At 41.7% G+C, this 24,898-nt stretch overlaps 1 protein-coding gene and 1 non-coding gene across 2 annotated transcripts in view; one reads left to right on the top strand and one right to left on the bottom strand.

Moving 5' to 3' along the window:
• The window catches only part of LOC126187651 (cancer-related nucleoside-triphosphatase homolog), a 72,547-nt gene that overhangs the window by 14,287 nt on the left and 33,362 nt on the right, over positions 1-24,898 (bottom strand). The window contains exon 3 of the mRNA XM_049928860.1: positions 17,356-17,458. Within this exon, the coding sequence (XP_049784817.1) occupies positions 17,356-17,458 (103 nt within the window). The remainder of the gene's footprint in view (positions 1-17,355; positions 17,459-24,898) is intronic.
• Trnat-ugu (transfer RNA threonine (anticodon UGU)) lies at positions 20,996-21,070 on the top strand. The gene has a single exon. It is a non-coding gene; the product is annotated as a tRNA-Thr (tRNA).

Consider the following 24,898-nt stretch of genomic DNA (forward strand, 5'->3'; position numbering starts at 1 on the left):
TGTGATGGCACCACTCACGGGAACAGGTTGAACTAAGTTTGAAAACAAGCGGGAAGGATGTATTTACACACTGTAAAACTTTCACACATGCAGAATGAAAACAGTATTTTTACAAAAATAGTGTGCATTTCTTTTGGAGTGACCCTCGTAGTAATATACATTGCATAACTTTGGACGTAAGGTTTTTAGGGGAAAAAAGAGGGGGGACATAGTGTGAAACTGTTACGTGAAATGATGGATGTTTCACTATATTATTATTATTATTATTATTATTATTTAATGTTTTGTACCAAACTCATACTATTTGTTATCACGGTATAGAATATATTGCATAACAGAACCTTTTTAGCTGCCTTTTAAATAAATTTGTTTTAGTAAACTGTAACCTGCTTGGAAATTTTTGTACAGTTTTATTTCTTGATACAAAACTCTGTTTTGAGTTTTATGTCTATTCTTTCTCAGCAAATGAGTTCAGTCTAGATCTTGTTCCATGGTCATGAACATACCTGTTTGTGCAGTAATGATCAATGTTATTTTTGATGTGTGTTACTGACTGGTAAATGTCATTCTTTGACTGCTCCTGGCACAATTCATAATGAAATAGTTTACAGATAAATGGCCCAATGCCAGTGTCCAATGGGCACAATGTTTTGGCAAGCAACCAATTTGCCATCATCAGGTGCCTGATGGTGGGTGGATGGAGTGATGGGGTTAAAGGGACCAAACAGTGAGCTCATTGGTCCCTTAACCCTTTATGTGCCAAGCCAGGAGTAGTCCCCAGAGAGGAAAGACAAATCCCATCGGATTCAAATGTATCCAAGAATCAAGAACGCTAAGAGAAAGAAGCAAGCAGAAATGAGAAAGGGGTAAAAGGGAGGAGGAGGGAGAGTTGCCCCACCCACGAAGCAGCTGGAGGCCCCAGAGCATGTTATGTGATCGGAGACACGGCCTTTGCATTCGACTGGTGCTTCCACACCCTCCATTACCACATGAAAAATAGCTACATGGACAAGATAAACTCTCAGGAAAGATAACAATGATCACAAGTCTGTCGACCAATGATAGATGTGAAAGACTAAGAAGAACTTAAAAGGTGGGAAGGGCAGGAACCAGGCTGGATCACTGAGTAGGGGCAGCCAGGGGCCCCTCGAGTCAGAGCAGTCAATGACGTGGCATCCCTCCAATCCCTCAATTGGCTGATGATGCTAATGTTTCCTAAGTAACAGAGAGGAGTAAAAACCAGTTTCGTGGGCAAAACTTAAAACTAAATCAGCCACTTTGGCCTCATCCACTGGCACAAAAGGTAGCATGTCGGCAAATTTGAGGTCTCAGTGTAAGGTAGCCAAATCAGGGTAGTCCAGTAGAATGTGGGTCACCATGAGATGGGCACCACACCGACAGTGGGGTGGATCCTCACATTGGAGGATATGGCTGTGGGTCAGCCAAGTATGGCCACTGGGAAGCTGATGGAGGACAGTAGATTTCCTGTGCCACATAGTCCTACTCTCTTTTATGGTTCACAGCTTATTTGGAGGAAACGGGGCACAACAATTTGCAGTCCAAGCCTCCAACGATAGTAGGAATAGAGTCAACTGAAGATCCGGTTCCGATACCCCTCTCTCCAAAGTCAGCATCTTGGTAGCCAGTTTGGCCAACCAGTCAGCATGTTTATTCCCTGGGATCCCAACATGACCAGGGGTCCATACAAAGATGACTGACCATCCAGGGTCATGAAGGTCATTATGAGATCATGGGTAGTCACAACCAATGAGTGCTGAGGGTAGCACTGGTTGAAGCCTGAAGACTATTCAACGAGCCACTCTCAATTAAGAATGACTCAACAGTGCAAGAATGAAGATGGCTGAGTGCTCGAGCAATGACCACCAATTCTGCAGTGAATACACTGCATCTGTTTGGCATGGAGAGTAGTTTACTGCATCTTGCAGGTATGTAGGCAAAACCAATTCATCAGTCAACCATAGAGCCATCAGTGTATACTACCTCTGAACCTGAAAATGTGTGAAGGATGTCCAGGAACAAGTGGCAAAGAAGCCATAGGGGCTATTAAGTCTTTTGGTCCACAGGAGAGGTAGAGGCAGATCCGAGGGTGGAGTACACACCATGGGGGCACACACAATTTCTCTTTGATAAGGGGCAACAGGGAGAAAGACGGAGTTCAGAGCAGAGACTCTGTATGTGAACTGTGATCATGACTTCAGACCTCAGCCTAAGTTGTGGGAGGTACATATCTCTACCAGGAAAAAGGACACAGTAGTTTGAACATTCAGGGGTACAACAAATGTGTATTGCGTAGTTGAGTAGCAGCTGTTGGTGCCTGATCTGTAGGGGAGGGATGACATCCTCTGTGAGTAGACTGTTCTTAGAGCTGCTCCGAAAGGACCTGCCGCAAGTCAGACACTAGAATGGTATACTGAGTCCAGCATCTGCAATGCGGAAGGTGATGCTGAGCCATACATCAGGCTTCCATAATCAAGACATGACAGGATCATAGCTTTGTAGAGCCACAAAAGTGTAGAGTGGTCTGCACCCAAGCCAGTGTTACTGAGACAGTCAAGAGCATTAAGGTGTGACCAGCATGTTTGCTTAAGTTGGCAAAGATGGGGAAGCCTTGTCAACTGAGTACTGAAGACCAATACCAAAAAATGATAAGACTCCACCACAATGAGCATTTGGTCCTTGCGTTAGACTTCTGGTTGGGGAGGGACACTACCATGGTGAAATAAGTGTGTGACACATGTCTTGGAAGCCACGGGTGGGAGCCCAGGACTGCAGCTTTTGTGTTGCAAAGTGTTTAGCAATACCCACACTTGAGGAGCAATAACAGATAAAAAAGTCATTAGCATGCAGGGAGGGTGACACTGTAGATCCCACAGCTGCAGCTAGACCCTAAATAGCCACTAGAAACAGGGACACACTGAATACAGAACCCTTGGGACCCCATTTTCTTGTATATGAGTACTGTGAAAAGCAACAACTTGAACCTGGAAAGAATAGTGAGGCAAAAAGTTTTGGATAAAAAAAAAATCAGAAGTTAGCCCCCGAGACCCCACTCATGAAGAATAGCAAGAATATGGTGATGCCATGCAGTGTTGTAAGCTCTATGCAAGTCAAAGACGACAGCAGTAAGATGTTGAAGCCAGGCAAATGCTGACTAAATAGCAGACTCCAAGCAGACCAAATTTTCAGCAGGAGAGTAGCCTTGGTAGAATCTGTGCCGGGATGGAGCCAAAAGATTCCAAGTCTCAAGGTACCATAAAGCTGTTGTTGATCATACATTCAAGCAACTTACAGAGAACATGAGTCAGATTAACTGGACAATAGCTGTCCATCTCGAGGGAGAATTTACCTGGTTTCAGAACTTGGACGATTGTGCTTTCTTGCCACTGAGACAGGAACTTACTATCACTCCAGATACTATTGAAAATGGCAAGGATGTGATGTTGGTAATCCACTCATAAGTGTTTGAGTATTTGGCTGTGGATGTGTTCTGGCCCTGGAGCTATGTTAGCACAAATGGCTAGGGCACCACAGAATTCCCACTTACTGAAGGGAGCATTATAATGTTCCAGGTGATGTGTAGTAAATGTTAAAGCAAATCAAACAGTAGTGTTTGAGGACACAAAATGCAGGCTGATAATCCTCAGACCCAGAGGCTTGACCATAATGAAACGAAAATGTTCATCAACAGTGTCTGCCTCAGGGTAGACATCACCAGTCACAGTGATACCAGGTACACCAGTGGGGTACTGGTGTCCGTAGAAACCTGTGAAAGAGGTATATATGGTTCAATGGTAGCAACACACTGCTCCCAGCATTCTTGTTTCTGTCATTTTATGAGATGGTGGACGTGGGCAAGGAGCTGTTTAAGGGCAATGAGCTGCTTCATTGACAGATGTCGCTTATGGTGTTGGAGAGCCCACCTGCGATCTTTAATGGCCATGGCAATTTGGGGGGTCCACCAAGATACTGTGTTCCAATGGAGGGATCCGAAGGAAGAGGAGATCACTGTGCCACATGCTGACAGAATGGCTGCAATGTGCTCTGGACAACTGCATCAATACCTCCATTTGGCGGGGTGCCTAGGGTGATGGCAGTGGTGAAAGCATCCCAATGAGCTTTGGAGAGAGTCCATCTGGGTGGAAACACAGGCGAGTGACACCAAGGGAGAGTAAAAAGGATTGGTAAGTGATAACTGTCACTCACATCATCATAACTCACCAATGGATGGACGGGAAAAGACCTGGGCTGCAAACAGAAAGGTCAGTGGCTGAATAGGACCAGAGCCTGAAGAAATGGTTACTTCTAAAGCAGCAGTAGAGGTGGAAGCAGCAGTTGTACCTACACACATAACAAATGCTGCAGCAGCAGTACCTACCACACTTCATCTACAGGATTCAACAGCAGCAGAAGATGAAGCAACATCCACATCTCCACGGTCACCAGTTGCCACAACAGTGCGTACAGCAGCAGCAGTACCTACCACACTGCATCAGCAAGACTCAACAGCAGCAGAATAAGAAGCAACAACCACATCTCCACAGTCACCAGATGCCACAACAGTGCCTCCACACACCATAACAGCAGTTCCATCAATTCCTGTAATAGCAGCCTCACACGGAGGGAAGAGTAGGCATACATCAGTAGATGTGCTACCACTCCAAGTGAACAATTTTTTAGTAAATCCAAAAGATAAGCCTTGTAAAAGGTATGAAAACCAATCACCATAGTGTTCAGTGTGTAAGCAATAAGAGTGTAGATCTTAAAATATGTTACCTTAAGGTTCAAGGACTGACAGATAAAGAAATCATCATAAATGAGTTTGGTCTTGATAACAAGTTTGATATTTTTTGTCTGAGTGAACACTGGGCTAATGAGAATGAACTTGCAGTTACCAAATTTAACAACTTTAGTATAGTAAATAGCTACTGTAGGAAATAGCACATTAGAGGTGGTGTGGCAATTTATACCAACCAGTCACTCAATTTCACAATAACCAAACTTGCCCTAATTCCTTGTGTGATGAACAGCACTTTGAAGTTACGGGTATAATCATTAATAGTCATAAGCTACTAGTAGTATTCATGTACAGATCACCAAAGGGAAGCATTAACATATTTTCAGAAAAATGGACATGCTACTGAGTGAATTGAGTAATATTAAATGGCTACACTATGATCTTGCAATAGGTGCTGATTTGAATGCTGATTTTGATGTTACTAAATGTAAGTGTAGTGTTGCAGAACTGGAAAACTTACTAAGACAATACAATATACATCATGTCAATAACAGGCCCACAAGAAACAAAGCATGTTTAGATAACATCTGTGTAAACTTCAAGACCACTGAGAACACATGTGAAGTTGAAGTGTTCCCATTCTCAGACCATGATTCTGTATCTCTAAATTATACAAGTAAAATTCCCCTCAATAGGAGCAATACAAACAGACCTGTCCCAACAGTTATGATTACCAGATCTGTAACAGGATAAGATTAATACATTTCGTAATTCCCTTGCTGGCCATTATAGTGTCGATGGACATTACACATCAAGTAATGAACTGACAGCCAAAAAATATTTTATAGATTTTTTAATGCATTCTTGACCCTATTTAACCATAGTATTCCCATAAAGAAAATAAAAATAATGGACAGCAGCCACAAATTCAGATCTCAAATCAGACAAAATATGTGGTACACTAAACAGCTGACAGATCTAAAAAAACTTTTGTTACTGTACAACATATACAATAGTATGAAGTCTGACTATGCCAAATCAGCCTATGTGGAATGCAGGAATGAATACAAAAAAGCCATCCTGCAAGCCAAAGAAACCTGCAATGCCAACAGCATACATAATTCCACCAATAAATGCAAAACTGCTTGGAAAATAACTAAAAGTGCTGCCACAGATATTAAAAAAGACAAAATTAATATCCCACCTCAAACACTCAATGATTTTTTATTAATTCAGTGGAAGAAATAGGAGATACAGTTATCAAACCAGACATTAGTCCATCAGGGTTACTCTCTCAAAATTGGGGTAGACAATCACTAAACACAAGCACGCTAACCTTATCCGAAGTATTGCCTAGATTTGTACAAGGGGTCATAAAACAACTGAAATCATCTGATAGCTTAGATTATATGACATATCATGCAATGTGCTAAAAAATGTGTGACTGCATTCTGTACCCTTTAACCCATTGCATAAACAAGTGCTTACTTGAGGGATATTTTCCTGATGAATTAAAACTGTCTAGGATCATCCCAGTATACAAAAAGGGAGATAAAGATTCTCCATCTAGTTACAGGCATGTTTCAATAGTAACCACATTCTCCAAGGTAATAGAATGCATCATGTACCAACAATTATCATCTCACTCTGAGAACCTAGGAATAATTAATGTTACACAATATGGGTTTAGGAAGAATCTGTCGACCATTGATGCAATCGACACGATAGTCAGTTACATCCCCAAAGTTTTTGAGGACAAAGGCTTTGCTCACGTCTCATTCTGTGACCTAAGCAAGGCCTTCGACTGTTTTGAGCACACACCGCTACTAGAGAAACTAGAATTCTACGGCATCAAAGGAAACAGTCTCAGACTATTAAAAGCTTATCTCAATAACCGTAAACAGGTAGTTTGAGTTGTTAGGGAAATGTCAAACATACCTCCCCTCATTTATTAGATACACCACTGTATTGTATGCAGACGATACGAATTTTCTACATAGCAGTAACAATCTGAAAGATCTTAAAACCTGTGCTGAAAATACACTCACGTACTCAATATATTGGTTCAGAGCAAATGGTTTCTTGCTAAATGAAAATAAAACTCAGCAGATAATCTTCACTCTAAGAGACAAGCCACTATCTTATGACCCTAGTTCTGTTAAATTCCTGGGAGTTTATTTAGATGAAAAGTTATCTTGGGGCCAACATGTAAACTATATTAGAAGTAAGCTATCTATAGTAATTTATTTATTAAGACAATTCAGAAATTGTGTACCTGAAGCATACATAAGATCATCTTATTTAGCATTTTTCCAAGTATAATGTCCTATGGCATCATCTTGTGGGATAATTGTAGCCATATACATGACATCCTATTATTGCAGAAGAAAGCCATTAGGATAATTACAAATTCATCACATAAGACTCATTGCAAACCCTTATTTACTGAACAAAAAATTATGACAGGAATAAACCTCTATATATATACAATGTCTTAATATATATGAAGAAGAACCTACAAGATGTGAAACACAGAGAAAATTTACATTGTTACAATACAATAAGCAAACACATATACAAGCTTTACCACAGATTATCAAAATCAATAAATAGCCATGAAGTCAGAGGGCACAGACTATTTAATAAGCTGTCACATGCTATACAGAATCTTGCTGAACATACATTCAAAGAACTGCACGAATGGTTAATTGCCCACCCATTCTATGACATCAATGAATCCTTCAACTGTAAAATGCAGTAATCCAGTAGATGACCCACTGTACATTTATTGTAATATAAGCTAAAATATTTCAGTATTCAATACTTCATCACGCTGTATTGTAAATTGTATCTTCATTTGACATTGTCAGTTGCTGTAATGGCTTAAAGACAATAAAATCTATATTATTATTATTATTATTATTATTACTATTATTAGTAGTATTAGTATTATGCCAAACTGAAAGTGTGGTAACACCAGAGTTCAAAAGGAAAAGATCAAGCTCTGCAAGCAAGTTTTCAAAAGCTTTAGTGCGGCCAGTGGTCATAGTTCCACCCCACAAAGTGTTTCAGGCATTGAAGTCACCCAGTATTACAAAGGGTTAAGGGAGCTGAGAAAACAGTGCAGACAACATGTTGTGGGACACTTCATCATCTGGAGGGAGATACACATTGCAGATGGTTAATTCCAGAGATATCTTCACATGAACACCCACAGCCTAGAAAGTTGTGTTGAGTGGCATGTGTTTGCTGTAGACAGTCCAGAACATACAAGCAAACACCAGCCAATGCCCTTTCATAGTACATGTAGTTGTTAAAATGGCCCTGACAGCTGTGGAGGGTAGGGGTCCACATTGCTAGGAGACAAGTTTCCTGGTGATAAAGGAAACAAGGGAAGTGCACAAAAGATGTCATAGCTCAGCCAGGTGGTGGATGAAACTGCTACAGTTTCACTGGAGGATCACACTATCAGTATCCTGTGGGGGGCATGATCGGACCAAATGCCTCAGTGACACCTACTGCTACTGGTTGTGTAGATACTTTACTAGTACCCATTTGTTCCAAATGAAGCTAAGTGGGGAGGTCTTGAGCCATAGGAGTAACCAGGAACTCTGCCTCAGATACAGAGGCAGAACACACTGCGTCTGTCAACATGGGGCCATCAGAATCTTTCTCTTTTTCAAGGACTACTTCTTATCCTCAGATGATTTAGATTTCTGTAATTTCTGGGACAGAAGAGGAACTCGAAGTTCTGCGACCTGCAATCTGTGTCTGCTTCAACCATTAACTGGAGTCCAGTTGCAGATCAGCAAGGTCCTGAGAAGAGAGTGTCTTGAGGGAAACCTTTCTGGTAAGTGGTGCTGGAGGAGGGTGTTGCTTCTACAGCTGGAGGTAGGAAATAACGTGCCTGGTGGATAGGCTGGAGAGGGTGTCAACACACACAAAGAGGGTGTCCTGAAGGCAGTGGGAGGAGGACCCCCACCACTAGGGGAATGGGTGTAGTCAGGCAGCCCTGAGGGCCAAACACAGAAGATATGGGGGGTGATGGCAGTCATTAAACTAAACGATATCATCATAGCAATAGTGTACGTCATTGTCATATCCATAGGATGCAGGCAATCATATTTCTTCTTGGCCCCTTGATATATGAGGTGGTCAAGGGCCTGGGATTCCTGGATTTTTTTTTTTTTTTCATTTGAAAACAGAGCAGTCTGGTGAACAGGGTGAATACTGCTCCCCACAGTTGACTCAGGTGGAGGGTGAGGGGGCACAGGGAGCATTCATGAACAACTGATGGCCGAAATCCCTATAGACTGGGCTGGCACTGCAATGCAAAGACATGTGTCCAAATTGCATACATCTGTAGCACTGCACAGGAGGAGGACTATGTGACTTGACGTCACACCTGTACACAACCACTCTGACCTTCTCAGGCAACGAGTCACCTTCAAAGGCCAAGACGTCCTTGCCAGACACGACAGGCAAAATGCACATCTCGTCACTTCAAATTAGCATGCAACTCGTCATCAGTCTGTAAAAGGAGATCTCAGTGAAAAATGATGCCCCGTAGCATGTCAGAGTTTTAGGGCAGATCATAGTTACAGGAATATTACCCAGTTTGTCACAGGAGAGCAGTGCCCATAACTGAGTTGGGGAGGCTGCTTTAAGCAGAATGGAGCCACTTTTCATTTTTGAAATCACTACTAGTTTCCCAAACCTGTCCTCAATATACTTTATGAAGAGCAAAGGTTTTGTATTCAAAAAGGAATTCCCACTCCAAATGGGAGCTGTCTCCTTGGGTGTCACCTAGCCACAGCAATGGTCACCTGGCCAGTAAACTGCTGTACTAAGTCCCCATGCCACAGCCATGATGGGCACATGCTCCTTGCTTGCAATGGGAGTTTCCAGCTCAGGTATCAATGGTGCGATCTCTGAGTGGTCAGGTGGCTATAACTGTGCAATGTACTTGTTGACCCCCCTTATCCAACAAGGGAATGGCTACTGTGCTAGGTTTTGGGTGTTGTATCATTGCAAGAAAGAAGGGTGCAAAGAGAGAAAAGCACGAAGGTGCTGGATGACCTAGTCTGCACGATCTGTACTTCTGTAATGCTAACTTACTGTCCCTCCTTGTATATGTGATGCGCCCTCATCTTTCATCAAATCTGCACATATCACAAACCATGAACAAAGTGTGACATCCAAAACTTAGCTAATAATGAAATAAACTTTCTTCAAATTTCAAGAGCATCTTTCATCATTATAAAAACTCGACAGATGTGATGTATCCCTTTTATCGAAATTGATATGTCACATCTCAGTGGCCAGAGCCACTTAGGCTTAAGTATTATTTGGAGCTTAGAAATATTTCTATGTGCACTAGTTCAGGATCTGGAAATATTTTGAAACTCTGTATGCTTACGGACATTGACTCATAGCTGGACTAAAAGTGATTGAATATTTCAACCACAGTGAATTTGTTACTGTATAAAGACTTGTACATACCAGCTGCACTTTAAGGTTTTGTTGCACTTTCAGTGACACATAGAGGATGGGTTTGAGAACAGGAAGATCACCGGGGCTGTCTTCCTAGACCTATCAGCAGCCTACGACACAGTCAACCACTGACTGCTCCTGGGGAAAATATACACAATGAGTAGGGACTACACATTAACCTTACTGATTGGAAACCTACTCCAGAATCGAAGATTCTTTGTGGATTTTCAGGGACAGAGAAGCCGGTGGAGGATACAGAAAAATGGCCTCCCCCAAGGAAGTGTACTGGCCCCAACACTTTTTGATTTATATACTAATGACCAGCCCCTCCCCCAAGGCACTGAAAGCTTCATATATGCAGACGACTGCGCCATTACCACTCAAGCAGACAACTTTGAAACTGTTGAACAGAATCTGTCAGAAGCCCTCGAACAGCTTGCCACCTACTATAAGGGGAACCATCTCAAACCCAACCCAGGGAAAACCCAAACCTGCATCTTCCACCTAAAGAACAGACAATCTGCAAGAAGACTACAACTTAACTGGGAAGGAGTACCCCTGGAACATTGCGAAACACCAAAATACTTAGGCCTCACCTTGGATAGAGCACTCACCTATAAAAAGCACTGCATGAACACTAAACACAAAGTAGCCGCGAGAAACAACATTGTGCGCAAAGTAATGGGCACTACATGGGGGGCACAGCCTGGAATAGTGAGAACCACAGCTCTTGTTTTGTGCTATTCAACAGCGGAGTACGCATGCCCAGTGTGGTACAATTCTAGCCACGCCAAGCAAGAGGACATGCCGCTTAATGAATCCTGCCACATCATCACAGGCTGTCTGAGACTAACCCCCACTGATAAACAGTACTGCCTGGCAGGCGTGGCCCCACCAGATATTAGAAGGAAAGTAGCGGCCAGGAAGGAAAAGACAAAGGCGTTGACCTCACCAGGCCACCCGCTGTACAAACACCAGCCAGCCTGCCATTGACTAAAATCTAGAAAAAGCTTCCTGCACACAACAGAAAACATCGTCAGGACACCACAGCAAGTGAGGCTGGTAATGTGGCGAGAAGAAAACTCGCACCTTGGGGAATGGTTAGTCCCAAACGAAGAACTCCCTCCCGGCTATGGAAGGATGGACGACATGGAAATCTCTTAATAGGCTGCGCTCTGGTGTCACACGATCCAAAGAGAATATGCACAAATGGGGCCTCTCAAATGAACCGGTGCTGTGTGACTGTGGACACACTCAAACCACCACCCACGTCACGCAGTGTGTGCTGTGCCCAAGCACCTGCACCATGAAGGATTTGATGACTGCCACCCTGGAAGCGTTGGACGTGGCCAGGTTCTGGTCCAAGACTTCATAAAATAAAAAACTACTTGAAACTTCCTGGCAGATTAAAACTGTGTGCCCGGGGGAGGCTCGAACTCGGGACCTTTGCCTTTCGCGGGCAAGTGCTCTGCCATCTGAGCTACCGAAGCACGACTCACGCCCGGTGCTCACAGCTTTACTTCTGCCCAAAAAACTACTTGACCCTGCTTATATATTTGTATACTTTTATACTCTTTTTGTATATGTTATATTCTTGATATGTATGTGTTAATTATTCTGATTTTACTTACGATGCTTCTGACATGATTAAATTGAAAAAAAAAAAAAAAAGTGACTTGATGCAGTGTTCTGTGCCATTTGTTACCGTCTATGAATGCTCTGCTTGCACTGCAGAATTAATCATTTTGGTTTCTAGTTTCGTAAGTTTAGTAACAACCTATGTGTGGCTGCCAATCACAATAAATTTGTGAGAGATTCGAATAAACAAATAATCAAACTTTAATGCTTTCGTTGTAGACCACATTATTACTCTACGGAATGTTATTATTAATGCTTTCCCTCCTTTAATAATCACAACCCATATATTACTTTGTTTAATTATTTCACTGTTTTGTCATCCCTAAATTAAGGTGCCTCATGAATGATCCATGCTTCTATAAGGGGTCAGAGCAACAGTGCAAGAAGAAACACCTTTTGATCAGATGGGCCATATTCAAATCTAACTTGCACTCTGCTATTTAGGTAGTGACAAACTGATGTTGACTGGCAATTAATTAGTTGTTATTGTTACTGAGCCCTAGTACAGCTGTAATGTCCTCCCCTCAGTCTATCTGGAAAACTGAGTCACCATCTCCCCATGATTAATGAGATGATGAGCTTAGGAGAATGGCAAGATATTACTGCCATGCACTATATATCTTGGCACATGATTTTCTAGTAGAAGCATTACATTGTGATCATGTATTGCAAAAGGGTGCTGTAGCTGTCCACTTTAAATATTAACCACTACTTTGAGTCCTCTGTGTGATCTTTAATTGTGTAATTCAGTTACTTATGAAGTTTGTATTAGTTGCATTTTAGTATTCTTTTTTCATCGCCTTGGAAAATTTAATATACAATTTTACCAGTTTTGTTTTTGTTTTAATCACTGTTTTCTGAGTTTTTGTTTGTTTTGTCCTTGGAAAATATAAGTTCAAACTAGCTTTTGTTCCATGATTATGTATAGAACTATTAATAAAATACTTACTATCGTTTTCCCTGATACACATAAGAGATTGATAGATATACTCTCTTAACACAGTAAGGATACCCAGTTTTTAAAATAGTTTGTACAATGAGCCTGACTACTAATTTTAGTTATTATTTGTACGGTGGTTTGAACCCCATCCCTGACAGAAGAAATACCTGAAAGTTTGGTTGGTATAATAGGTCATAAAAGTTACCAAAATGGGCCATTAGTTTCTCCAAAATTGCAATGGAATTATTAATTATAAAGTGATCATAATTATGTATTGGTGAAGGTCACATCACACAGTAGCAGAATATTCAGCCAATATGACAAATATAATGAGTCCTAGCCATTAACGAAAGCTGAAATTGCCAGACTTTCTTAAATAAGCAAAAAGTAACAATTTTGCTACATACATAAGGGTGTATAAGCTTAACTAACCATACAAAGATTCCTGACCATTTCATGCAAATATATCAAGTGACTGTGATGGTCCACTAGGCAGAGAACTAGACTCCAGCCCTGGAGGCCTCAGGTACAATCCCTGGTAGGAGTGGGAACTTTTCCTCATTCCAGTCCCTCCATGACAGCCCCAGGTCCATTTGGCCTGCTATCAGATGAGTACAGGGGCTCTCTGGCAAGGGTAAAAGGAGACTAGGACAATTGGACCACCACCATCCCCCTTCTAGTGCTGTGGCGAAGAAAGGCCGTACTATGCGTACAGCCACCCAATAGCCCAGTCACAGGCTTGTGCCACGGACTTTACCTTTACTTTACTTATGTAGATAAAATAATGTCTCAAAAAGCAGTCACAACAAGAACAGATGATATTATGTGAGGTATCCAGCCATTTCCCAATAGTTGAGTGAACTGGCTTACTAGCAGCCACAGGAGACACTGCAGTGGACTAATACTGTGTTGATGGATTGCAAGGGGCACCAGCTCCAGCAATTCTGACAGCACTTTTTGAATGTTTATTGTATAGATACAGCCTTTAAGCTCAAGGGGAATCTTGTTAAGGTTGATCAAACAATTGTGTACGACACCAGTCCACACACAAAGTTATTGAGAACTTTTATAATGCACTTGTTCTCAGGTGGCATGAGGATTTTTCTCCCCCCCCCCCCCCCCCCCCCTCCGAATTATGAGTGTTAAACACAAAAGGCTAAATGATATCATCTCCATGAACAAAACATAGCATAGTTCTGTTGAACAAAACACAGCATTCGAAATTTATTTACTGAGAGTGAGTTCTTTGACATCAGCTGTAGTTGGTAGTTTATTGTCACCTCAACCGCTTGAGCCATCCATGCATGCTGCCCAAATATCCATATGTAACACTGTCTATATCCTTAAGTCATAGCCCCTACATTCATCACCTAATACTCACCAACATTATTAATTGGGTTCCCTTTACAAGTGCTACCCGCTATCTATCAAAATAATTTAATATGGTACATTGTTTATTAGTTATTCTTCTGTGGCTTAACTTAAATATTCTACATATTTAATTGTTGAAAAATAATCAAAATGTGTACAAAGGGATGGTCAAACATCGTCCTCAGTTCAGAAATCTGCTTCCAAGAAACAATATTGAATCCATTATCGAGACTCTCTGTGGAAAAGAGTGGCACTTCTTGATAGATTCCAGTGAAATTAGTCACACAGCACTTCTTTTTCTGCACAATGGGAAAAAAATTTCCTTTTTATCCCTTTGCTTACAAAGTTAATCTGAAGGAGATATGTGAAGACTTTTAAAATGCTTCTCACACTTTCACAGTACAAGAAATAAAACTGACATGAATATGGAAATCTCAAGGTCATTGAAATTCTTCTCGGCATGTACCTTGGGTACACAAAGCACTAAAGATTTCTACATGAGTGGGACTTATATATTCTCTCTACATTTCAGCCTTCCCTTCTTTGCTCAGCAGTCATGCCATCTGAGCCCTTGATATTCATACAAGTGCTCCTTGGTGCTACAAGGGTCTTTCCAATTTTCCTACAGGCTACATTATCTTTCCCTTAGTCATACATGTGTCTGAAACCTTACATTTCTCATCCCAACACTCCTGGGTTGCAATTTTGCACTTCTTGTCAATCACCTTTTCTAAATGTCTGTATTCCCTTTAGCCCACTTCATAGGTTGTATTTTTAAACTTTCTTGTTTCATTAGTTAGATTCAATGCCTGTGAGTTATCCATTATCACATATACAGGGTGGTCCATTGATAGTGACTGGGACAAGTATCTCATGAAATAAGCATCAAATGAGAAAACTACATAGAACGAACCTTGTAGAGCTTGAAGGGGGGAAACCAGATGGCGCTATGGTTGGCCCGCTAGATGGCGCTGCCATAGGTCAAACGGATATCAACTGCATTTTTAAAAATATGAACCCCCATTTTTTATTACATATTCGTGTAGTACATAAAGAAATATGAATGTTTTAGTTGGACCACTTTTTTCACTTTGTGATAGATGGCGCTGTAATAGTCCCAAACTTATAAGTGCGTGGTATCATGTAACATTCTGCCACTGCGGATGGTATTTGCTTCGTGATACATTACCCATGTTAAAATGGACCGTTTACCAATTGCGGAAAAGGTCGATATCGAGTTAATGTATGGCTATTGTGATCAAAATGCCCAACGGGTGTGTGCTATGTATGCTGCTTGGTATCCTGGATGACATCATCCAAGTGTATGTACCATTTGCGAGATAGTTACGTTATTTAAGGATACAGGAAGTGTTTAGCCACATGTGAAATGTCAACCATGACCTGCAACACATGATGATGCCCAGGTAAGTGTTTTAGCTGCTGTTGTGGCTAATCCGAACATCAGTAGCAGGCAAATTGTGTGAGAATCGGGAATCTCAAAAACGTTGGTGTTGAGAATACTACATCAACATCGATTGCACCCGTACCATATTTCTATGCACCAGGAATTGCATGGTGACGACTTTGAGTGTCGTGTACAGTTCTGCCCAGAAATTACAGGATGAAGACAGATTTTTTGCACACATTCTATTTAGCGACGAAGCGTCATTCACCAACAGCGGTAACGTAAACCGGCATAGTATGCACTATTGGGCAACCGAAAATCCACGATGGCTGCGACAAGTGGAATATCAGTGACCTTGGCGGTTATGAGGGGAAGGATAATTGGCCCCCATTTTATTGATGGCAATCTAAACGGTGCAATATATGCCGATTTCCCACATAATGTTCTACCAATGTTACTACAAGATGTTTCACTGCATGAAAGAATGGCGATGTGCTTCCAACATGATGGATGTTTGGCACATAGCTCCCATGCGGTTGAAGTGGTATTGAATAGCATATTTCATGACAGGTGGATTGGTCGTCGAAGCACCATACTATGGCCTGCATGTTCACCAGGTCTGACATCCCCGGATTTCTTTCTGTGGGGGAAGTTGAAGGATATTTGCTATCGTGATCCACTGACAAAGCCCAACAACATGCATCAGCACACTGTCAATGCAAGTGCGAACATTACAGAAGGTGAACTATTCGCTGTTGAGAGGAATGTTGTTGCACGTATTGCCAAATGCACTGAGGTTGACAGACATCATTTTGAGCATTTATTGCATTAGTGTGGTATTTACAGGTAATCATGCTGTAACAGCATGCGTTCTCAGAAATGATAAATTCAGAAAGGTACATGTATCACATTGGAACAACCGAAATAAAATGTTCAAACATACCTACGTTCTGTATTTTAATTTAAAAAATCTACCTGTTACCAGCTGTTCATCTAAAATTGTGAGCCATATGTTTCTGACTATTACAGCGCCATCTATCACAAAGCAAAAAAAGTGATCCAACTGAAACATTCACATTTCTTTACTTACTACATGAATATGTAATAAAAAATGGGGGTTCCTATTTAAAAAAAAAACGCAGTTGATATCCATTTGACCTATGGCAGTGCCATCTAGCGGGCCAACCATAGCGCCATCTGGTTTCCTCCTTCAACCTCAATGAGTTTCCTTCATTGTAGTTTTTTCATTTGATGCTTATTTCGTGAGATATTTGGCCCAGTCACTTTCAATGGACCACCCTGAATATACTTCAGCCACCTACAGTTTACTCTCATAGGCACAGTAAAGACATTATTAGGCTAATTACAGTGTACACACAGGCTTTAGTGCAGCCAGTCATTCTTCACAAAGTCTATGTACGACAAACAGGAAGAAACCTGAACAAGTGGTAAAATGCTTGAAAGCAAAGGTTTTTTGAGAAGTTTTAATTTTAGATATAACAAAAAAAGAAGATATTAACTCTCAGTGGCAAAGGGAGAAAGGGGGAGAGGTGAAGGTGGGGGGAGGAGAGAGGTGGGAGGAGGAAGGGGAGGGGGAGAGGGGAGGGAGAGCAGAGAGCAAGAGAAGGGGATCAATAAATCTGCTATTTATCCATACTTTATGCTTTGTTTTACTGTAAAGAAAATTGTTTGCATTTCAGGCTACTGATCTTGAATGTTAATTACTGCAGATCAACTGTTACATTAGCTTACCACGTCACAAAATACGGGCAATGCAACGGCTTCAAAAGACTTCACATTAACAATATACTGGCCAACACAGTATTCAGGATGGCTTCTCTCAATCTGCTTGCCTCTGTAAAAAAAACGCATTATTTAAATAGTGGATGATGACTAGGAAGAGAATGTTACAGAAATTACAAATGATAAGGGGATAAAAAGAAAAGCTGGAAAAAATGACAAAATGTGAATGAAAACATTCAGTTTTTTTTGTACCAAATGGATAAAAGTGGAATATCTTAGCAGCTTCAGGGAATAAACAAATTTGAGCTCAAGCATTTCTCTTGTTGTAACATAAAATCACTTTCTTGTGCTTAAATAATCTATAAAAAAAACTTGTGAGCCTTGAGGTATAACAGATCCAGAAATCAAAAGAAAATTGGTATTCTCGGTTTAATGTTATTTTTTACTATTGTGTTAGTTGCTGTAATACTAACTTTGGTAACCAAAGTTGTTATGATGACATCGTGCTAACTAATCCTTGTCTCTATACTTATGCCATCAATTAGGTCAGGCCTGTCTGTAGCTACAAGGCCTAAAATATTTCCATTGCATGTGGTCTGTGGAACTAGATGTCCAAGACAGTTTTCAGAAAATGAGTTCAAAAGATATTTGCAAGACTGTCTGTCTGTACCCCTGCAATGAATCCATAAGCAACCCACATGAAGTTTATATGAGAAACTGAAACTAAATAAGCAACTAACACATTGGCTGCTGTCAAGTGAGTGGAAGCTAGTGTGAATGGGTATGTTGGGAGGGCTACCGAGAAATACACTCCTGGAAATGGAAAAAAGAACACATTGACACCGGTGTGTCAGACCCTCCATACTTGCTCCGGACACTGCGAGAGGGCTGTACAAGCAATGATCACACGCACGGCACAGCGGACACACCAGGAACCGCGGTGTTGGCCGTCGAATGGCGCTAGCTGCGCAGCATTTGTGCACTGCCACCGTCAGTGTCAGCCAGTTTGCCGTGGCATACGGAGCTCCATCGCAGTCTTTAACACTGGTAGCATGCCGCGACAGCGTGGACGTGAACCGTATGTGCAGTTGACGGACTTTGAGCGAGGGCGTATAGTGGGCATGCGGGAGGCCGGGTGGACGTACCACCGAATTGCTCAACACATGGGGCGTGAGGTCTCCACAGTACATCGATGTAGTCGCCAGTGGTTGGCGGAAGGTGCACGTGCCCGTCGACCTGGGACCGGACCGCAGCGATGCACGGATGCATGCCAAGACCGTAGGATCCTACGCAGTGCCGTAGGGGACCGCACCGCCACTTCCCAGCAAATTAGGGACACTGTTGCTCCTGGGGTATCGGCGAGGACCATTCGCAACCGTCTCCATGAAGCTGGGCTACGGTCCCGCACACCGTTAGGCCGTCTTCCGCTCACGCCCCAACATCGTGCAGCCCGCCTCCAGTGGTGTCGCGACAGGCGTGAATGGAGGGACGAATGGAGATGTGTCGTCTTCAGCGATGAGAGTCGCTTCTGCCTTGGTGCCAATGATGGTCGTATGCGTGTTTGGCGCCGTGCAGGTGAGCGCCACAATCAGGACTGCATACGACCGAGGCACACAGGGCCAACACCCGGCATCATGGTGTGGGGAGCGATCTCCTACACTGGCCGTACACCACTGGTGATCGTCGAGGGGACACTGAATAGTGCACGGTACATCCAAACCGTCATCGAACCCATCGTTCTACCATTCCTAGACCGGCAAGGGAACTTGCTGTTCCAACAGGACAATGCACGTCTGCATGTATCCCGTGCCACCCAACGTGCTCTAGAAGGTGTAAGTCAACTACCCTGGCCAGCAAGATCTCCGGATCTGTCCCCCATTGAGCATGTTTGGGACTGGATGAAGCGTCGTCTCACGCGGTCTGCACGTCCAGCACGAACGCTGGTCCAACTGAGGTGCCAGGTGGAAATGGCATGGCAAGCCGTTCCACAGGACTACATCCAGCATCTCTACGATCGTCTCCATGGGAGAATAGCAGCCTGCATTGCTGCGAAAGGTGGATATACACTGTACTAGTGCCGACATTGTGCATGCTCTGTTGCCTGTGTCTATGTGCCTGTGGTTCTGTCAGTGTGATCATGTGATGTATCTGACCCCAGGAATGTGTCAATAAAGTTTCCCCTTCCTGGGACAATGAATTCATGGTGTTCTTATTTCAATTTCCAGGAGTGTACATACCAGAAACACCAAAGATACCTTATGAACTATACTCTTCCATTGATACCATCTCTATTCTTCCACTGATACCATCTCTATTTGAAGTACAAGATCTGCCACTATTCACCCAAATAAATGACTAGTATGCCGGTGGCAGGTCAAGTGGCAAAGTAAAAGAGAGGCAGAGACCAGGTAGAACACAGGGTACTACATACAACCACACAGCTAACAGGTTTGAGGCAGTCTCTCTTACTGAAACTTGTAATATATCACCCACCCCAACCCCAACAACATAACCCTTTATGTTTAATTTTGTGTAGCATTTTTATCTTAAGTTTCTCATCTGGTATCTTTCACTATCAATTAGGTGCTAACTCAAGAAAATTCATCCCTGCAGCTGTCTCATTTTCAGTTCTCTTCAAATAAATAAAAAAAGCAGATGCATATATAATCTGCCTTATCCTGGCAAATGTATAACCAAATGAATAGAAATGGAGGAACACTCACATTTGTGTTACATAAACAGGGATTTACAAGTTGCCTTGATACGGACTATGTTAATTATCAAGCTATTCAATTATTTTATATTTGTATTAAAATAAGGGTGCTGAAAGAGTGTTATCCAACTAAACAATAACAAACTTTCACCTGCCAGTCATGTCTACATCTAAATCTACTTCTATATACATATACATACATACTCTGCAAGCCACTGTGCAGCGTGTGGCTGAGGGCACTCTGTTCTGCTACTAGTCTTTTACCCTTCTGTTTCACTAACAAACAGAGGAAGGGAAAAATAACTGTTTAAATGCCCCCATACAAGCCCTAATCTCTCCAATCTTATCTTCGAGGTCATTACATAAAATGTATGTTGGTGGCTGTAGAATCATTTAGCAATCAGCCTCAAATGCCAGTTCTCTACATTTGCTCAATAGAACTCCTCAAAAAGAGACTTACACTCCCTCCGGTGATTCCCAATTGATACGAAGATGGTATCTGTTCTTTCGGACATGTCTGAAAGAACAGATACCATCGGTGACCATGCAGTGCTTTAGAATGAAATGATGATTAAATCAAGACCTTACGTTGTTGACCGGCTTTGATATACATCAATGGTGACAGTTGAAAATGTGTGCCCTGACCAGGACTCGAACCTGGGATCTCCTGCTTACATAGCAGACGCTCTATCCATCTGAACCACTGAGGGCACAGATTATAGTGCGACTGCAGGACTTATCCCTTGCACGCTCCCCATGAGACCCACATTACCACTTAATGTCCACTCTTACGGGACTCGGTAAGATTGTCTGTGGTGAGTAATGAGTGTAATGGGCAGTGGCACTAGGAATGTAGTGTGTGGACATTGAGTTGGGAATGTGGGTCTCACACAGAGTGTGCAAGGGATAAGTCCCTGCAGTCGCACTATACTCTGTGCCCTCAGTGGCTCAGATGGTTAGAGCATCTGCCATGTAAGCAGGAGATCCCGGGTTCGAGTCCCAGTTGGGGCACATATTTTCAACTGTCCCCATTGATGTATATCAAAGCCTGTCGGCAGCGTAGGGTGTTGATTTAATTATCATTCCCAATTGAGTTCCTCAAACTTTTCGGTAATACTTGCATATTTACCTCTTGTATCATGATCATGATATTCATTATTTGATTTGAAGGTGAGTCCGTAGTGGTCAAATGTCGAACCATTTGTGACCCAGTCTGAAGAACACCTTCAAAAATCTGGATACAACCCAAAATTGATAGCAGCCACATTTTTGAGATAAATGTAAATGTAGATTGAAAGGCTATGCTAATGGTAAATGGAGATGGTGTATGTGTCACAGTAAACAAGAAACTCAAATCTACAGAGATAGTAATGGAAGCTCTAAGTGAGATTGCTCGGGGACGACTCAGTATCAAGGGCGATCATAAACAGAGAAAACCTCGGCACATAAGTACATATGTTCATAATCATAATGTAACTATCTGAGGAGTCTTAAATCATCAAACAATCCAGTGCAATAGCAATGGTTTTGTCAGTAGAGTGCGTGATAAGGCATCCAGTGAAACAACATTAAATGCTTTTTCTGGAAACAATTTTGAAGAGACAGCCCAAATTCCACTCATGATGTAAGTATATTAGATCTACTAGTAACAAAAACACCTAATCTCTTTGAGGATGTCCACATCAAAACTTTTATCAGTGACCACATGACATCAGCGACCACAAGATAGTTGTAGCAATAATTACCAAAAGGTAACTAACACAAGTAGGAAGATTTACATATTCAGTAAACCAGGAAAAGAGGCAGTAGTGTCATATCTCATGAAGGAATTCAAAACATTTAATTCAGGTTGAGGGCAGTAGCATTTAGAGGCCCTGTGGCTCAGTTTTAGAAGGCTAGTTGATCAAGCACTACATGGATACCTACAGTCTTTGAGATAAAACCTAGCTACCTGCCAGCTGGTCATCACTGCAGAAACAAAGTCCAAGTTATTCACTTGAAGCAACAATAAAACTGTCCACTTCTCAGAATCCTACAGTGGGCCATCAGCAAGAACTGGCACATCTTTAGGATGCAGTAATTTCTAGAGAAAGTGTGCCTTTTGTTTTAGCTGTTCAGGTGCTACCGTTACTCATGGTCTAGGGTTTAAACAACACTGTATAAATGCAAAATGGAGAGTCCAAGCCCATTTCTTCTTTTATTTTTCTTTTTAAACTGCATTTAATATGTCTACTAAAAGTATTTGTCTGAAGGAAGTTCAAAGATAATTTACTTCACTTTCTAACTTATCAGTAATAGCACAACTTTCCAAAAATAGTTACATCGAAGAACTTGTAGTTTTCTATTATGATCTCTGCTTGAGAGTTCCCTCTTCATACAGTTGCCACTGACTACTGGCAGCCTGATGCCAGGCGACACTCACTCAAATGATTGAAGGCACTACACCTTGTGCTTATGGTCTATAGCACACATTCCTGGACTTGCACTGGCAAGCACGAAATTATTTACTGTTGCAGCTCAATTTATAGTGTGAATTATTGTAATAAACTGGGCTAGCACCACACAGTAACAACCACCACTGATGCAGAATAAGACATGGGAAACATTGAAGTATGTTATTTAACACTGTGGGCAAAAGTTACCTGAAAATAATAATAATAATAATAAACATAATGTATCACTGCCTACAGGAAAATTGGATAGACCTTTGGAGAAAAGAGAACCACCTGTATGAACATCAAGAGCTCAGATGAAAAACCTGTCCTAAGCAAAGAAGGGAAAGCAGAAAGGTGGAAGGAGTATATAGAGGGTCTATACAAGTGCGATGTAACTGAGGGCAATATTATGGAAATGGAAGAGGATGTAGATGAAGATGAAATGGTAGATATGATACTGCATGAAGAATTTGACAGAGCACTTAAAGACCTAAGTCAAAACAAAGCCCCGGGAGTAGACAACATTCCATTATAACTACTGATATCCTTGGGAGAGCCAGTCATGACAAAACCTCTTCCATCTGGTGAGCAAGATGTATGAGACAGGCAAAATACCCTCAGACTTCAAGAAGAATATAATAATTCCAATCCCAAAGAAAGCAGGTGTTGACAGCTGTGAAAATTACCTAAATATTAGTTTAATAAGCCACGGCTGCAAAATACTAACATGAATTCTTTACAGACGAATGGGAAAACTGGTAAAAGCTGACCTCAGGGAAGATCAGTTTGGATTCCATAGAAATGTTGAAACACGCAATGCAATATTGACCCTATGACTTATCTTAGAAGACAGGCTACTCTATCCTGTGCAAGCCTCTTCATCTCTGAATAACTACTGCAACTTACATCCTTCTGAATCTGCTTAGTGTATTCATCTCTTGGTCTCCCTCTATGATTTTTACCCTCCACACTCCCCTCCAGTACTAAATTGGTGATCCCTTCTTGATGCCTCAGAATGTGTCCTACCTACTGATCCCTTTTCTTGTCAAGTTGTGCCACAAATTCTTCTTCTCCCCAATTCTATCCACTACCTCCGCTTTAGTTATGTGATATACCCATCTAATCTTGAGCATTCTTCTGTAGCACCACATTTCAAAAGCTTCTATTCTCTTCTTGTCTAAACAGTTTATCGTCCATGTTTCATTTCCATACAAGGCTAAATTCCATACAAATACTTTCAGAGAAGACTTCCTGATGTAAATATATACTCAATGTTCACAAATTTCTCTTCATCAGAAACGCTTTCCCTACCATAGCGTCTATGTTTTGTATCTTCTCTGCTCTGACCATCCTAGGTTATTTGCTCTCCAAATAACAAAACTCCTTTACTACTCTAAGTGTCTCATTTCCTGATCTAATACTCTCGGCATCGCCTGATTTAATTCAACTACATTCCATTATCCTCGTTTTGCTTCTGTTGATGTCCACCTTATATTCTCCTTTCAAGACACTGTCCATTCTGTTCAGCTGCTCTTCCAGGTCCTTTGCTGTCTCTGACAGATTTACAATGTCATTGGCAAACCTCAAAGTTTTTATTTCTTTTCCATGGATTTTAATTCTTACTCCAAATTTTTCTTTTGTTTCCTTTACTGCTTGCTCAATGTACAGATTGAATAACATCGGGGATAGGCTACAACCCTGTCTCACTCCTTTCCCAACCACTGCTTCCCTTCCATGCCCCTCGACTCTTATCACTGCCATCTGGTTTCTGTACAAATTGTAAATAGCCTTTTGCTCCCTGTATTTTACCCCTGCCACCTTCAGAATTTGAAAGAGAATATTCCAGTCAACATTGTCAAAAGCTTTCTCTAAGTCTACAAATGCTAGAAATGTAGGTTTGCCTATCCTTAATCTATTTTGTAAGATAAGTCGTAGGGTCAGTATTGCCTCACGTGTTCCAACATTCCTACGGAATTCAAAATGATCTTCCCCGAGGTCGGATTCTACCAGTTTCTCCATTCGTCTGTAAAGAATTCATGTTAGTATTTTGCAGCCATGGCTTATTAAACTGATAGTTCGATAATTTTCACAGCTGTCAACACCTGCTTTCTTTGGGATTGGAATTATTATATTCTTCTTGAAGTCTGAGGGTATTTAGCCCATCTCATACATCTTGCTCACCAGATGGAGGTGTTTTTGTCATGACTGGCTCTCCCAAGGCTGTCAGTAGTTCTAATGGAATGTTGTCTACTCCCGGGGCCTTGTTTCGACTTAGGTCTTTCAGTGCTCAGCCAAACTCTTCACGCAGTATCATATCTCCTATTTCATATTCATCTACATCCTCTTCCATTTCTACACTCCTGGAAATTGGAATAAGAACACCGTGAATTCATTGTCCCAGGAA

This window comes from Schistocerca cancellata, chromosome 5 (genome assembly GCF_023864275.1).
Source record: "Schistocerca cancellata isolate TAMUIC-IGC-003103 chromosome 5, iqSchCanc2.1, whole genome shotgun sequence".
Lineage (NCBI taxonomy): Eukaryota > Metazoa > Arthropoda > Insecta > Orthoptera > Acrididae > Schistocerca > Schistocerca cancellata.